Source organism: Aspergillus lucknowensis (assembly GCF_044049455.1).
Source record: "Aspergillus lucknowensis strain CBS 449.75 chromosome Unknown BJX67scaffold_8, whole genome shotgun sequence".
Classification (NCBI taxonomy): Eukaryota; Fungi; Ascomycota; class Eurotiomycetes; order Eurotiales; family Aspergillaceae; genus Aspergillus; species Aspergillus lucknowensis.
In genome coordinates, this window is record NW_027263552.1 from 637,638 (window position 1) to 654,803 (window position 17,166).

A 17,166-nucleotide genomic window follows, 5' to 3' on the forward strand; every position below is an offset into this window, starting at 1 on the left:
TATAGAAACCGATCGATTATCAATCTATCAAAAAAAAAAAAATAAGAATCTATTCCTCCCATTATGTTTCAACTCCGAACGCAGACATACCTCCGCACTGCTCGCCTATAGCCTGACCGCGGCGATCGGGTTCTCGGACGACGAAAGAGATAATATCGTCTCTGGGGACTTTGATCCCGAGTACGAGTTGCACCTGGAGAAGCAAGGTTTCATAAGATTCTAGGTTCTGCTGTAGTCCGCGATGTAAATGCACATGCACCTTACCTCGACGCCTCGGCTGGATGTAGGTGTTCACGGTAACCACCAGAAAGTCGTGTGGCATCGTGGAAATATGCGTTGATTCTGGGACCCTGAATCCCAGAGCTCTCTAATTTTATTAGATGTTCGGATGTTCGAAATGATCTCAAGGCTACGCTGCGCCGCGCTGCTTCTCTCGTTTGGCCCGTGTAGACCCAAATGAGCCGGCTGGCACAACCCTCCTGCAACCGCCCCCAATCACCGGAAATAGGTGACCTTGTCACATATGTGGATGACGGCAGATGGAGTGGCTCGATTAAAAGCTCCTCCTGAAATTCTTTCTTTCCTTGAGGCCACTGGCACAGTTCTGTGTCTGAGTCCGTCGGCACTGTATGGCAGCTCACCTGTTCAAGCACAACCGACTCAGTGGGGAAGCGCACAAGACAACCCTCAATCGAGCCACCCTGAATGCTGTCAGACTGACTCAGTACCGCATGTGACGGTGCTCAGTACAAGAGACTATGTCAGAATCCCGATCCTGTGCCAGAATGGGTGTGACGCCTGGCCCGACAGCGGACAGTAGACCGGGGACTCGAGAAAAGGAAGATTCAGTGGTATAAAACGAGGATCGGACGGTCTCCTTTGCTTTCTTCGATTAAACCCAGAAACAAGAATCACAGTCACAGTCACTATGGATGTCGATAACTCTTCCTTCCTCTGGGCCCCCTCTGTGCCCCTCCGTCCCTCGTTTCCCACTGTCGACGACTCGGACGTCCACCCTCCTGTCCTTCATCTATTGAATCCGTTCATTATTTCTCTCATCCCAGTGGCCATATTCCTCAGTATCACACTCCCAAAGACCCAATTCCAGAGAAAACCCTCCTCCCCAAGCCCACATACACACGCCCCCCCGCGGTGGTACCCGCACAAGGATCCAATCCTCGGCCTCGACGTCCTCTTTGATATCGCCCAATCAGTGTACAACCACAAGTTCCTTACGTTCACCGCAGATCTAATCAACCGATTCAACGGGACAATCACGTATCTGAGTCTCGGGCGACAGGCCGTCTACACAATCGACCCGGCCAACGTGCACGCGATGCTGGCAGACCGAACTCGCTGCCAGGACTTCGGACTCGGGCCTACGCGGCGAAAGAACTGGAAACCGTTATTTGGCAGTGGGATTTTCAACTCGGACGGGGCGGTTTGGAAGGTAAGTCCGTTCCTGTACTCTATCTCTATCTATCTAGTCCTAATCAAGTGTAAATGGATGCAGCATCACCGCAGCACATTACGGCCTGTCCTGTCCCGTGCTGGACCGCATGAGTTTGAGGTCTTCGAGACACATCTGCAGACGCTTATGCGCGTAGTCCCCGCAGATGGGAGCACCGTTGATCTGCAGCGAATTTTTGATGCGTTGACGCTTGATGTCTCGACACACCTCTTCCTGGGGACGTCGACAGAGGTCCTGCCGTCACTTTTTGGTAGCCCTGGCACCACCGATGGCGACGGCAATGGCAATCGCAATCGCAATGGCGCTCAGGGGCAGGAGTTCGCAGCGGCGTTCAACTACGCGCAGCGCGCTGTTTCCGGGATCGACGATTTCACCTTGTCTGGGCTTTGCTGGAAGTTCCTGTTTGGTGATAGTCGGCTCGAACAGTCCTTACAGACCGTGCATTCGTTCATTGACGAGGCTATCGAGCAGGCCAGTGAGACGTTCCACGCTGATCGTGCCGATTCTGCTGATTCTCCTGGGCATCAGCTCAATGGGCGGGGGCAGGTTCTTCTTTACAAACTCCTCAACGAAGCGCGGTCAAGGGAAGATATCAAATACGACATCATCAATCTCCTGGCCGCGGGTAAGGACAGCATGACCTCCTTCATGGGCTCGATCTGGTACGTCCTGTGCCAAAGACCGGATGTGCTAGATAACGTCCGTGCGGAAATCAGCGTCCTGCAGGGCCAGCCCCCGACGGTCGAGCAGCTTTCCAAGTTCTCCTACCTACATATGGTTCTCCAAGAAGGTATTCTCTCTTCCCTATACCCACAATAAAATGGAAATTCTTGCTCATTCGATAGTCCTCCGCCTTTACCCCCCCGTGCCCGCCAACCAGCGAACCGCCGAAGCGGACACATTCCTCCCGCGCGGCGGAGGACCAGATGGGAAATCGGCGATGCTCGTGCCGCGCGGAGCATCTGTAGGTTACTCGGTGTATGCGATGCATCGACTCCCCGAGTTCTTCGGGCCCGACGCGGACGAGTTTCGACCGGAACGGTGGGCCGACGTCTTGCTCAATCCCCGGCCCAAGGCGTACATGCCTTTCCATGCGGGGCCGCGCACTTGTTTAGGGCGTAAGTTGCACTCTTTTGTTTTCCGAGGTTTAATTCTTTTGGCAGGTGGAGTCTGGATTGTATTGACCGTTTGCTGGCAGAGAATCTTGCCATGTCGCTTGCAAAGTACTCGACCGTCAGGCTGGTGCAGTTCTATCAATCGGTGGAGAACAGGAATGTCGAGCCGTGGGAGGAGAAGTTGGGGCTGAACTGCAGCTCGAGGCATGGAGTCCTGGTGGGATTGACTGCTAGTAGTCAGTGTGTTTCATCGTAGAGACTGCTGTTGGGGAGTTTCAGTTTCTATTATTTTCTGAGGCTATTGTATATACCCTTTTCATTTGAATATGTATTATTTGCTACAGCCGTGTAGTAAGTCTCGAATAATACTATAAAGATAAGAATATTCATATGTGCAAGAGATCTAGATTCGTGATACAAAGACTCCAATATAACTACATTCGTAATTCAAGCCCGGAAGAAGACTACTACCTTCGATCCTCATAATCTGACAGCCTCCTCACAGCCTTCTGGACATGGAATCCCTTCCGCCCTTGCAAAGCATCTCGCACTCTGCCTCGTAGCAGCCAACGCCACTAATATAGGAGAAGAATTGACTCTTCGCCCCCAGGGACGTTGGTCTCCGTCCACTAGAAATCGGTCTCCGCAAGAAGAGTCGGACTGCTGGCGTCGATGATCTTTTGGCGCCACTGTTCCTCTGCTCCTGCTGTCGGCTCAATCGTGGCCGGGCTTTCCTTCTCCATATTGTTGATTGCGTCGACTATGAAATCAACCTGACACTCCAGGGTGGTGACCTGTTGGGGAGTGTAGCTGGTGCTGTCAATTTGTTATTCACGAGCTGCCTTGCTATACTGGCAGGAGATGTACCTTGTGAGCTATAGCTCAGGCAGCACTTGGGAAAGTCATGGACGAGCATCCCCAGATATGCGCAGATGCCCTCTGCCCAGGTTTCCTTGATATCTACACCATCCTTGTTCATGACGTCCATAGTTGCCACGCTGTCGGTGAATATTTGAAATTAGCACGGCAGCAGCAGCCGTACAATGCAGTAAAAAGGTTGAACTTACAACCCGGTGATTTGAAAAATCGGCCACGAAGCTTGAAAGACCTTGGCGCTGGAAACTCCAGAATATCTTCGAAAGATTGTTGATGTTGGTTGCTTAGAGAATGCGCCCTTTTACTCCATCCTCTGTGAATGAATTACATCGTGAATGCATGGCACATGGATCGCAACTGCGCCTTGCCCACAGGAAAGCGGGATATCCGCAGGCAGAGCCTGAAGAAGATCCCGAGCGTACTGAGCCGCAGCCGCGGCCGCGTACTCCATCCATATCTCGTTCTTGTGCGAATCAGCGTAGTCTGAGATCCCGCGAATTACAAGACACGGAAACTTTGTATTCATTAAGCCCGCGGCTTCCATCTCACAGCACAGAACGCCGTGTCTCTGGACGAGCATCTCCCTAATCTCCGAGTTCTTGACAACTGAATTTCCAGAGGCAATTGTCCCATAAAAGACGCGAGGAGATGTGGTCGTCCGGGTCATTGGTCGTGGCACGACCTGTTGAGGGTCACAGGAGATGCAAGTATCGTCATTGCCGGTGTGACCATAGGATGATTTGAATAGCTGATCTAGTTCGATACCCGGGTATGCGATATCAGGGGGTTCGGCGATCGCGGAACCGTGACGAGGCATGAGGTTAAGCACCTGCAGTAACTTTTCTGGAGGAGCCTTGAGTGAGCCAGTTGTGATAAAACCATCGCTGGTAAGCTTGCCCATATCGTACTGCACGACACCTCCGTACTGATGATGCGGTTTGCTGACAACCACATCTCCAAGGCGAATGTCGTTTTTCGCGCTCGGTAGGCCTCCTCCAATGCCGACCATCAACCCTATATCGATCTGAGGGAACCGATTCATCATGCGCGTGGCTACCACAGCTGCAATGTTATTCCCATATTGGCCCATCGGAAGGCAGGTTAGCACGATATTGAGCTGCCCGATTTGCCCTAGGATATATAAGTTGCAGTCCGTTCCGTGTCCGAAGCCCTTGGTGTGAATCCGGTCCAACATTCTCTGCGCCGCATCCAGCTCTATCTGCAGTGCACAAATCCAGCCAACTTTGTATTCAGCCGGGTCCAGTTCAATATTTCCCGTAGTTTCCATCCGTGTAATGCGATTGAAGTTGTTTTCTACTTGAGACTCCTGGAGGTTGTGCGCTAATGATCCCTGGGATGACGATCCGGACGTCACGAAAGACTCATTGCAGCCGCGGAAGTCTGACGCTCCTTCGGTGTGATGTATATCGCCGCCGCTCGAGTTTGAGGAATCCCGACGAACCCGTTTCCGAGAATTTGGTGCAGGAATCCAGTCGTTCACTGGTCGCTTCCCTTCAGCGTTGGAGGAACTGCTCTCTTGAGTGCCCGAACCGGGACTGTATCCAACACTGATCGCACTGTCGTTGGCAGGGCTCTTGAATCCGCTCAAGGTCGAGGGAAACGATACCTCCAGGGTCTGGGGGAGGCCGTTAACAGGGGTGCCATCAAAGATAATAGCACCCTCAGGTGCTAATCGAATTGGATTGACAATTCCAGAAGGGTGTTTAGCAATCTCAGGGCTGGTGAGTAGTGCTTGAGCGTGGGTGCAGGTTTTTCTCGAACAGTCTTGATCGCGTTGACAATTCTCGAATAGTTTGTCAGGCATATGCCAATAGACGTCGTTTACAACACGCCATGGCGAGCCCAGGCTGTTTCCTTTCTTTCTCATAATTGTCATAATGTCTTCAACTCTCGCAGCGAGGTAATCCTTTCCCGATGGGACAGTCGTCCATGAGGAGCAAACAGGCACCATCTCTTTTGGTTTCAGAAGATTACCGAACCCTCTGCCAAATAAAGTAATGGCATTTATCGCGCCTGTGAGTCTGTGCCATCTCGGGGGGCTGTTGAATGCGCTCATTGTACGAGCTTTAAAGTGATCCTCATCTGCTGCTAAGTCCATAAAATCGAACCCTTCCAGGAAACTGCGGGCCTGGTGACTAGGGGCTAGTCGAGCGCTCTTTTGGAGTTTGGCCCGGGTTTGATATGCATATGCCTGCTCCAATAAGTGGTATATTGCATCAACTCTATCTTGAAATGTCTCCGGCATGTTGCGATACAGCCGCTGGACCAGATTCTTTTCACTTTTCAGAACGGAGATAGCAGAAGTGCGCCCGCCCTCCGTACTAGGATGTTGTTCGAGCAACTCGGGTCTGAAAACAAACTCTTGCATCTCGTCCTCGGACGAACTCAACATTAGGGATGCCCGGACCAGGTGTAGCAGAGCACTCGCTCCATCGACAAGCCAAGCCCGTCTGGTAGACACGTCGTAGAAGACCGCATATTTCTTGGCAATCGACAGAATTCTGTGAAGATACTCACCGAACTCAAAATGAGGAGGCCTATCTTTCTTTCCTATCACCGGTGTTTCATAATTTGGTATCATGGTACCGCGGGAAATGATGGCATCTTGAAGATCGCATCCGTTGTCGGCGTTCTCCAGTCCAGACCAGTCGATGCCATAGTCTGCCTCAGGCGAAGCTGCACGTTCCAGAGTGGTTAGTATATATTAGGAGAAAAAACAACAATTGTATTTACCACATACCTGTGAGGACTTGCGCTTCCGGGCACCAACCTACAATGTGTCGAAAGCCGATGAGGTTGGTGTCAATGCCCGCTGGGTATAACCCGGGGATGGCGTCGACACGAGAGTCGGTGTAATCCATATAGCATCCATCATCATTGCATATCAGATGCCATATCACAGTATCGTCCACGACCTTCGTTGGCACGAGGATCGTGCAATGGCCCTTGATACAGACCTTTCCCCCGAAGTGCGCAATGCGACGCGATGGCACAAGTCGGCCCAGAATGTTGAGTGGGATATCCAAGCCGGTATTTTGCAGCTGCCGTCGTCGAATAGGGAAGCCATACACTACAACGGGGTTGCTGAATAGACCATGCCAGCACCGTCCCTTGCGTAGAGGCTGTCCGCTTTGTCCATGCTGAAAAGTGAACTTCAGCTCGTATCGCCAGTCTGTCATCAAGGTGGGGGAGGCATGTGCCAACACTGGTCGGCAGTATGCTATTCTATTATCGGGCGCGGATTGTAACGCCGCGCCTAGCCAGGCCAATTGCTGTCCTATTTCAATGAGGGCGTGCGGAAGCCCCCTAGCATGAACCACGACTTTGGAGCCATCAAATGTTCCTGTGAGATCCGTACCATCTCGGAGCGAACCTATCAGTAGCATCAGTCAAGGGCGTCTTTAATCAAGGAAGAATCACAGCAGCACACGAACCTGAGCTAGAGCAGATTTCACTACCTTCTAATAGCTTGTGCAAGAGACTGATTACACAGTCTGAGCTCTCTGGCCATGTTTGACGCATGTACTGGACACAGGTCAGTGCCTGTACATTATCCAACCATCCAGTCAAAGTGATGACATGGTCGAAAATATTGACTGGATCACCCGCATACCCCTGCTCACGCAGGAATGACTGAAGATTCCAATCAAGGACAAAATCGGCGCGGTCCAAAGTTGGTGAAAGGAGCAGATCGACGTTGCTTGATGGATACTGAAAAGGAAACCTTATGGCGATATGTTGCATCACATTTTCACCCACGGTGCCCAAGCTAAGAATCCTTCGAGCACAGCCAACCAACCACCTATATGCAGGGAACCGTTCCAGAAGCCCCGAATAATGTAATTTTAGCTGCCCGCTTGCCGCTGAGCCGCCGCGATCGGGTAATGCTCTTAAGTAAAGAGCCCATCCTGGATTAGCGGAGCCGTCGGCGATTCCGTCAGTGCAGTAACTCCATACGGCCCTAGCGATATCGCTGGAAATTACGCTGTCAGTATTTGATCCGGAAGGCCGTGATCCTGAATACATACCGTGAATGGTTACAAACCATCACACTAAACCTTTTGCAGGGTTCCGACCCCTTGAAGCTCAGTTTCTCCGCGAAATGCCAAAGAAATTCAGGTAGGTCCAACAACAGCCCGTCCGCTCGTTTCACATCATTGTGAGGGGGTTGAGCTTTCTTGTAAATGTCCAGCGAAAATGTGGAAACAAAGTCTGAGCGGTCGAGATAGCTGTTGAGGAGTTCATCACAGGCCAGGTCACCATCCGTTTTCACTATCGGTTCATTTGCCATCATTCTTGACATCCGCCAGGGTAGCTGGGGTACGAGTGAAGGTGGATAGGTATTTGACCCATCTGCAGGCTCTGTCTTTTTCGGGGGGAGGCGTTGTGCTGTAGATCCCATCTCTTCCAACTTACAATGCTCGGATAAGCAGTCGTAAAACTCGTCCCAACTTTGGACAGCTTTTCTGCAGATAGCACAATATGTGGGACTTTCATATGGCCTGGATTTGGCCTCCAATTCGCTGAATGTGCGAGACGGTCCTTTTGGACGTGCAGATTTGATATGCCTTGGCGATTTTTCTCGTCCCATGCCTACCCGATCCCCATGTGGATAGCTCATCTTAGATTGTGGATAATGTTGTATTGATATGTGTCGCCTGAAGGATGCAGGAGTGCTATAAGTCGTCCTGACGTTCTCCGAACATAGCCGACAGGTAAACCGGGGCCTATTGACTTGCACCTGCGACACACGCACAAGCCCCGGAACAGCGTTCTCAGCGTTCTCATCGTCCCGGAGAGGTGGGCGATGAAGACCAGCGCTATCACGGTGCTCCTTAAGTCCTACTCCACTGTCGTAACTGCGGGCGCTATTTATGCTGGTCATAGTGTTACTGACGCTTGGCAAGAGCGACGTAAATGATAGATCGACCTGTGCCGTGTTTGCCGAAGGGTAATCAGAGTCGTCCGTCTCGGAGAACGGCGAATCTGGGATTTTGCCCTCCATCATCTGTGGATTTGGATGGGTTAACCTGTCGCAACAGCGGTGTATCTGAGGCGGATAATAAATGAATAATGTCCTGAGCACGAAGAAAGAAGAAAGGACAAAAGATGAAGACTTGGAGGGAGCAGGCGCGAAGGTGTTGATGAGGCTGAGAAGGAGGCGGAGCTGATTCTGTGGCGTAGGCCTCTTTGTCCTTTACCCTGCACTATAATGGGGCACATGACTCGACTTGGCATTGATGACGAGGTGAACTTATAGATCTGGAACAGGCTTTTTTTCTCCCATAGCATAGGGTAGGTAGCAGTCATTCGGGAGTTCCAAGGGTAGATCCAGGGACCTTCTCCTCGATCCTCCGTTTAACACCATATATCGAAGCACAGATCCCTGATGTTGGGTTTTCTCTACGGTCAGAGGGAGCGTCAGGTCCCCCGTAAACAAGCCTGCAAATACGCCCATATTAATCAATGATGCCAGAGCTAGAGTCGTCATTTTAATAAAGGTTCCCTGAGTCTTCCTACCAGGACCAGCCTCTTCCGCAGTAATAACCTATTCCTCTGTCACCGTGTCTTGAATGCAACGTGGTGCTTGCCGTCCTTGCTATAGCGGTTTTGGCCAGTTTCAGGAGGTGGTGATATCCTTGCAAATCCCCGCAATTAGCCCAGTTGTCAGGCCCGATTTGCAGTACCACTGGTATTTTGCAGGAGATCCAAATTCATCAAGAATATCACCTTTATTGCAAAGAAGCTCTTCCCTTCCTGGTCATTAGCCGGGTTGTCCAGGGCGTATATTAGTGGGATTTGAAGCATTGTATGTTCGTAGGTGGGCCGCAGACAACGCTCTTGAATCTAGCTCTACGAATGCCAGCAACTCTATCATCCGCCGGTATCGGACTGGACAAAGCCAGAATGCGGCCCAGTTTCATGGGCATCTTCAAGGCGACCTCGAGCTTGGCTTCAAGTTCCGGGATGATCCTGGTGAGCCTTTGAATTATGTCAGATACTCGACTGGGGATGCGCGCCAGCGAGGCTTCTCTCGCCTCTTTCTCCTCCTCGAGACTTTTGAGTTCATCGAGACTTTTGAGGGATTCCTTGGCCTCACGGATATGGCCACGAAGATCCCAGACCGTTGCTTCTGCATCCTATTGACAAAGTGGCGAAGTAGAAGACATTTCTCATAATAAATTGGAAGTTAAACAACGGAGTAAAAGTTCTAATAAACTTCCACTAGGACCAAGATGATAATAGTACCAGGATACTTGGTAGGTTTAGAGCAAGAGAAGGTTATCTAGAGGGTATAAAGTAGCCCTTGGCTCCTTACTTAATAATACGTCCAGCTGTGGGACTGCAGTAAATGCAGAGAATCTTCCTAGAAGATTCTGCAGGCCAGCAATTGTTTGAAGAGGCCTGCAAGATCTCAAAGGACCCTGTCGCAGTCTGACCTTAAATTAAGGGGCTAAGTGAAATAAATAATAAATAAGCCAGCTAAACAGTGTTAAACAACCTAATTGCTCCTGCCATGCTTTTCATCTAGCTGACAGCACCTTGACTGTTGGCGGCACCAATCAGCCTCAGAAATTTCCTCCGCAAATGATGGACTTGAATGAACAGTTGGAAAGGACGCCATAAGTCAAGGAAAGCTGAAGCACGATCATCGACTCCAGTGAGGCTGAAGAGCAGTACGCGCTTTCAGACAGGATCAATCAAATGATAAGCATGGGAGCTTGGGGGAACATAGAGCCTGAGGACTATCGATAGTTACGAAACGAGAAAATATCCCGTATCATCTGGATTGGACAGGGAACAGTTCAATCTGCGCCAACCAAGAAGGGTTGGACTACCGATTGGCTCTCGATGAATATCACTGGCAGTGACTCGCAGCATCCCTGCGACAGCAAACAATCTCGGTCTGCAGACGGACTCTCGGACAATTAGGCTATTGGCTGATTATTCCTTGCAGGAGCTGGACCTCACGAATACCGCTCCTGGAACTGAGAGAACGTACAGTAGCCTGCTGTCAGCCAGCCTTGTCCGTTCTCCCCTCTGGAACCCCTCCATCCCCACGACTTTCCTCAAGACTTTCATCACACGGCCTTGCATTAAGCTTTCGCAGTCATTCAAACTCTATGCTTATTACGCTATACAATGGCCGAAAAGTCGCCCACCGTTCCTTTCCAGGCCGAGCCTCCCTCCAGTCAATCCACTGGCGTCCAGGAATCTCATCAAGTCTCGAAAGTTCCTAAAGATGCGACCGCAATCCTGACTGAGGGGGGCCCTGAGCTTCCGATTAGCGAACCTCTGCCCACAGTGATTGTACAGGCACCGACTGACTCCAGTCAGCCTCAGAAATTGGGCTTCAATCCCCTCCATCTCGGCGCGAGGGTGCGGGAACGAATGACCAGGAAGAATTCACTTAACAATCAAACAACAGAAGCCGCAAATGACGCCCCAAATGACCAGGCAGAATCACAGGTAACAAGAGACCATGCAAAGTGGGGGTTGAGTAGCTGATGGTGGACTTAGCCTGGGGATCCGTATGGCCAGGACTTTGAAGATAAATGTCGACTGGAACTTCCCGACCCCGATGCGCAACGTCCCCGGCCTGAGATCTACATAATTGCCATTCACGACATCGAGGAGGACCGACCCTGGGTGTACGCACCGGCGCGCGAGAGGGCCCCTGCAGGGACTACAGCACAAACAGCGGGCAACGATGCTGCGACGGACAACAGCTCCCGACACCGACAGACTCCTGAACGGGGAGGGGGTGTTCCAAACGCTGCAACCGACCGGCTGGCATTGGATCAAAGCCAAGTTACCCCTTCGCAGTTGAGCGATGCCAAAGACTCCGTCGACGGAGGCAGAGGGTACCAGGAGCAGAGACCGAGGACTCGCACGCCGCCCATTGAGAACTCTAACCAACCAAGAAGATTCAACATACGACTGGGTCATCAATCGAAGAAGAAAACGTCCGAGAACGAACAATATTCGAGTCATCCCAGCACCTATGGGCGCACACCGTCCAAGCTGGCCGTTCGGTGGCTAGAAGATTCGTTTATGCTGCCGAGCATCTTACCAGGAGCCCGTGTACTGAAGTTTGAGTATCCCAACCCACCTGCCGGAGAAACGGATTGGCTGAATTATGTTGAAAAGGTAACCATGCAGCTCTTAAACAAAATAAGAGAGTTGGAGAAGACCGCCGGTAGGACAACACCGATCCTGTATATTGGCCATGGGTTCGGTGGCCTTCTTCTACAGAAGTTCGCGCCCAAAAGACAGGTTCGCCGGGATGTCGACATTGGTTATATCTTCCTGAATACTCCTTTCCCGGGACTGTGGACAAACCCCGCGGGCACTGACTCGTCGGGGGCTTCTCGATACACGGCCTTCCCTTCCACTCAGATCTCACGAGCTTACGGCCTCCTCAGTAAAGTGCAAGCTCCCGGTGGTGGGTTTTTGGATACGGGGCTTTGGGAAGATTTCTTACGGGGTATGGATGGACATACAAGGCGACTCCCGATTGCTTGGTTTTACAGGACTTATGAGGTATTGCCGTCTATCACTGTAGGTGTGTTGCATTTGCTAAAGCATCCTGCAAGCTTACTACTACTTCCAACTCCAAGAAGAGCATTCTCTTCCCCATTTTCGGGCCTAGCTCAAGCCGATTCTCAAGCCCCGATGACGCAGATTACCGCTCTATCGTTGCCCAACTTAGGTCACTGATTGCGCTTCATGCAGCAAGGCATGCGAGCCTGATATCAGTCCTGAAAATGGCGCTCGAAACGCCGAATTTCCCAAAATACGTCCGAGATGGGCAGGACCGCTCGCCTCTTTACCTGGCCGCTTCCAGTCAGAACCTCGAGGCTGTGACTATGCTGGTTGAGCAAGCTCGCCGAGGTCGCTTGGTGCTCCAGAACAAGGATGTCAATTGCCAAACTCCACTACACGCAGCCGTGAAAGCTGCAGCAAATCTGAAACCCGATGGCAATCGTGAAGTTTCAAGAAAGATTATCGAAATCCTAGTCTGGGGCACATCCAACAATAACGCATGGGACAGGACCGGTCGTACCGCATGGGAGTATGTCGACAGCGGACGGGAAGATCACGCATGGCTGCAAGCTCTAAGGGATAAGTATCAAGGGATCAACAAGGACGACTTTGATCTGAAACCGTTTGGATCCCCCGACGGAAAACAGGCGCATGTCTGTAAACAGTCTTGGACGATTGTGGCAGAATTCTACCACAGTTCGGAGAGCCATCGGGTGATCTGCAACCAGGCGAAGCCATCGGTCTATGAACTTCTCTACCAAGAGGTCGGACCATACCAAATCCTACTGCGTACACGGCGTCTGGATGTAGATTCAGTTGCCTTTCGATGGATACACTTTCCGGCCAATAATGTGAGTACTCGACCACAGAATTGTCTTCAGGCGACTGATTCATTCCCTAGAAACAATGGGTCGAGGTTTGTGTTCCATTTCAATGTCCCTCGTTCAGTTACTGACCTTTCAGGACTTGTTCAGCGGGCTGAGCTTACAGGACAGCTCTATGGAAAAGCAGCAACGTGAAGGTAACGTGGGTTGCAAACAGTAACAGTTAACCACAAGGAAAACCCCCCATTGACAATATACTAACTTGTAGGCACCCGGCCCCCATTCAAATATCTCTTCCCCAAAGCCGAAAAATATACCCAAGCCAAGGTAAGCCAAGGCAAAGTCATTCCCTCCAGCAGCACGAATAACAAACCACTATAGATCACTTTCGAAGGTCGTGGCCAAGACGCATGGCCAGCTCCGCCTGCCGTATCTTCTCCGAGCACATCACGCCCTGCGAAGCAAGATCAACAGGCGGTAGCTGTGTTTGTATGTGCTGACTCGATTAACCAAGGGATACAACTGCCTTTCAACTGACAATCTCAGATGCCTATCCTATCCTTCGAAACTCAGGGGAATCTGGAGCTATTTGATGACAACAGCAAAGTCACTAAGAGCAAAACAATCTTCACAGATGATCCCCAGCTTGACCTTGCTTCTGCTTACACTGGTCAAGGGTTGCATCCTCGCAGGCCTCTGGACCAGTTCTCATATACCTCGAGAGGAGAGGATCAAATCATGCCAACGTTAGGTTGGGAGGCTAAGAATGATTCTCGCGCACCTGCCCTGATGGTAGATCAACTTTGGTTATGGATTCTGCATGACGGTAACTAGGTACCCACTCGGCCATCCTGACCCTGTAGGCTAACTGTGATTCAGGGACGGTGGTAACCTGCTTCCCCGATGCCTGCGATGAAGAAGAGGAGTACAATTTGAAGGCCGCTCTGCAAGAGGAGGTTACAGAAACCGGCCGATTCGAAAGCGTAGAAGATCTCGTGTGTTGTATCATCAATCTTAGCGTTGACTTTTTTGCTCGTCCTGGACCACAGGGGGCCACGTTTATCAGGTGTTTCCAAAGCGCCATCAATGTTGTGGTAGGTTGCCGTATTTCGAGGTCTGGAACGCTCGCTAACCACGATTCGAGGCCCATGCGGAAAACAATCTATTCAAGAACTTCCAGAATATTGCGAGCAAGATAAATCAGGAGGGGCTTCCCGACAGCAAGCGGAGGAAGCTCATCAAGAACTTGCTGGAATTCCACGAGGAGTCGTCTCTACTGATGCAGATCAGGGACATTCAAGACGAGCTCAATATCGTCAAATCAATCGTCGAGCAGCAGAAGCTGGTGCTTGACCAGCTTTCCCGAGCGATAATACGCCCAGATCGGAACAAGCATGTGCGCTTTCTCGATGTTGAAGAAACACAAGCAAAGGTATATTGAAACATCTCGCATACTTCAAGTTGTTACACCTGCTGAGCAACCAACTGTTGCCAGGTTCATGGTTTAACCCTCAGAGACATTTTGGAAGCGAGTATCTGTACAAGAGTCGAGGATAACATCAGAGTTGTGAGCGGAATGCTCGAGTATGCAGCACGTATTGAGCACTCGGTATGCTGCCAGTCAATTTCATAGAACGTCCCTGACACTCTCACAGATTGATCACCTTCTGGATCTGAAACAAAAGCAAGCAAATGCCTTGGAGGCACGCTTTGCACGAGAAGGGAGCGAACAAACTCGGCGGCAGGGTAATGTATGTTCTGAAGGTTGATGGCCTAAGGTTTCGGTTCTGATCCGCCTTCTTCGTGCAGATAATGTTGTATTGGACAACTATCACAATCATATTCGTACGTATAAAGCCATGCTAGTGATGCCATTGGCAACTGACGAAGCCCAAATAGCTACCCATGTCTTTCCTGTCGAGCTTCTTTACAATCGACATCTCCGAGTTCCCAAAGGATGCTTCTGGCGACACAGCCTGGCCTCTGCGCAGGGTATCGGGATACCTGTGTAGGAACCCCTTGCTTGCGCTGTATATCCCGCACTAATAGCATCATAGTTGGCTTGTCCTTTGCACTAATAATACCTCTCCTGATAATCGGACTTTTCCTTCGCTTCAGCGCCGAAGAATTGGCAGATAGGTTTATGCTCGGCAGAAAGAACAAGGGGCCCGGGGGAGGTGGGAGTACTGCACCCACCACCGATCCTAATTCCATCAATCTTTCGGAGATTGAGAAACGCGGGCAATATGCCGAGAGCTGCGTTGGGCCGATTGATTCCGACACACCTTCCCAGGGCTATCGACGGAGCTCTGTGGATAACGAAGCAGGGAACAGATGCTCAATCTGGAGCAGACTCGGGCTCGATCTCTGTCTTGCCGTCTTGGATAAACTTTTCCATAAGGCGAATGCTCCCCCAGCGGCATCCACAGACCACCTGAATGCCTTCAAAATTTCTGAGTCTGCCTCACGCCCTCCATCTCCTCATGGACGCTTGGATCTGGACCTCATGTATCAAGACTCTCCTCGTTACAGTGTCCATGATCTGCATGAGAACCAGATTTCAATTTCAGCCGAGTTCAGCGCATTTTCTCAAAGCGAAGGCAGCGTACGCAGGCCTTTTAGCCGCCTCAAGGGGCTGAAATCTACTAGCTTTAAGTATGACCTGGAATCCGGTGGACTATACGGAAAACGCGGGAGAACCAGTCCAAGCCAGTGATATTTACAAGAACGTATTAATCGACCACCATTTGATCAGTACGAATTCATTACGATTACAAGCTGAATTCATGTATTATGATTCTAGATTGCACGTAGAATATGGGTATGAATATGTAGGTTAAAGCAGTACAAGTAGCTGTACAGTTGATCTTCAGTTTTTCAACAGGGCTGACCTCCTCCCAGCATAAATTGTCGGGCTAACAAATCATGATAAAGACCGAGAGCATAAAGTAGGACCCCACTCTGATGCATATACAAAATTCCCATCCATTGTCTCAGGCAGCCTCAAGAACAGGCATCTAACCTGCGGAACAGGGTTACATTGCACCTGGAGAAATGCGGGTATACATGCAGCCTAGAGGATAAGTGACTTCCATCAAGACAGCACAAGAAGTGGCGCGGGGGCCCGAGTCCACTGCGTGCGGGACGTGATAGGCTGGGACTTATGCGTGTCTACATTGCCATTTATACAAGCCTTCATCCTTCGCAAGAACCTCAATTTTGAAGCTATCCAGACTGCTCTTTCACAATTTTTCAAGGTTTTCTTGGTATTTTTAACCCTTTCTATCCCTGACAAAGTCCTCTATACTCCTTGCAATCTATCAAGATCTGTTGAATCCTTATAATGCCTGCCTCAGGATACTATCTACTAGAACTCCATTTGGTTTGAGCCGCTCAGCAGACTCGATACTGTTAAACGCGTCCCCAAACTCTCTCCTCAATTTCATTCGCACCCCCTGCGGCCTCGGGCAGTCCACTAACGCACGCGCACTGGTCGTTATCGCGGAAGCTGTGTTTCTTGGCATAGGTGGATAACCAGTTCGAGCGGGACGGCCCGCCGGAACCAGCCACCAGCCCCTGAAATATATTTTCGCGGACGTCTCGTGATCATTGGCCGAACAACAATTCCGCTAAGAAACTAAAGCAGTACAAGTATTCTATTCTGAGTTACCATATGCCCCAAGGCGACTGTCCGGTAACCTATGTGCTGTGATTGGGTCTTCTTCATGCGTCAGCCAGTTTCAGAAGGCTCGAGTACTTTGGAACATTTGACTCTCAATAGACTTCACCAAGCGCCTGGACATAATTGGTGGAGCTTCATAAATACAATGCAACGAGATAATGCTGCCTATCTCGCAAAGGAAAACCACGATCCTCATATAGAAAATAACAAGGCAAAGCAGAAAAAGCGTCAATCTAAATGCTAGATACCTAATAATGAAGGCCTATTGATACAGGAAGGTAGAGACCTCATGGTGTTGAGAAATAATCAAGAATGTGAGGTAGGGGGGTCTTTAGCAATATCTACAGGTCAACCTTCTGAGGCGCCAAGACGCGCTCTACCAACCTGTTCAAACTGTAATATTCAGGGCCATAAGAGAACTAGATATCCTGCACCTTTAGTTACCTAATTTTGATCTATATCAGCGTTGGTTGGTGGTTGAGAGTCGATTCAAGTTCTAAAAGCGCGGGCAAAATCGCGGTGGTGATCGGTTTGGTTGGGTGATCGACTCGCTTGGGAATTACGTTAGTTGTTGTGCATTTATTATTAAGCGCGGGGCAACCGATCGTCCTCCCAGAACTCCGAGTGCGC

The 17,166-nt window shown here is 50.4% G+C and overlaps 4 protein-coding genes across 4 annotated transcripts; 2 read left to right on the top strand and 2 right to left on the bottom strand.

Annotated features, from left to right (window-relative positions):
- Positions 1–928: 928 nt before the first annotated feature.
- BJX67DRAFT_391831 (cytochrome P450) lies at positions 929–2,842 on the top strand (the record flags this gene model as incomplete). The annotated part of the gene is made up of 5 exons (XM_071034859.1): positions 929–977; positions 1,065–1,450; positions 1,514–2,261; positions 2,317–2,589; positions 2,670–2,842. 5 exons carry the CDS (start codon positions 929–931, stop codon positions 2,840–2,842), a joined length of 1,629 nt encoding a protein of 542 aa, XP_070888889.1.
- Positions 2,843–3,763: 921 nt separating this feature from the next.
- Positions 3,764–7,774, bottom strand: BJX67DRAFT_378955 (5'-methylthioadenosine/S-adenosylhomocysteine nucleosidase; the record flags this gene model as incomplete). Its single annotated transcript, XM_071032448.1, has 4 exons — positions 3,764–6,159; positions 6,224–6,856; positions 6,918–7,456; positions 7,512–7,774. 4 exons carry the CDS (start codon positions 7,772–7,774, stop codon positions 3,764–3,766), a joined length of 3,831 nt encoding a protein of 1,276 aa, XP_070888890.1.
- Positions 7,775–10,626: 2,852 nt separating this feature from the next.
- On the top strand, positions 10,627–15,570 carry BJX67DRAFT_378956 (uncharacterized protein; the record flags this gene model as incomplete). Its single annotated transcript, XM_071032449.1, has 15 exons — positions 10,627–10,953; positions 11,005–12,045; positions 12,105–12,881; positions 12,932–12,946; positions 12,994–13,051; positions 13,123–13,181; positions 13,236–13,343; positions 13,401–13,680; positions 13,734–13,948; positions 13,999–14,286; positions 14,350–14,463; positions 14,510–14,605; positions 14,664–14,699; positions 14,754–14,862; positions 14,912–15,570. The coding sequence occupies 15 exons, from the start codon at positions 10,627–10,629 to the stop codon at positions 15,568–15,570; spliced, it is 4,182 nt and encodes a 1,393-aa protein (XP_070888891.1).
- Positions 15,571–16,119: 549 nt separating this feature from the next.
- Positions 16,120–16,414, bottom strand: BJX67DRAFT_347277 (uncharacterized protein). The gene has a single exon (XM_071028517.1). It carries the CDS (start codon positions 16,376–16,378, stop codon positions 16,193–16,195), a length of 186 nt encoding a protein of 61 aa, XP_070888892.1. The 5' UTR covers positions 16,379–16,414; the 3' UTR covers positions 16,120–16,192.
- Between the last annotated feature and the right edge of the window lie 752 nt (positions 16,415–17,166).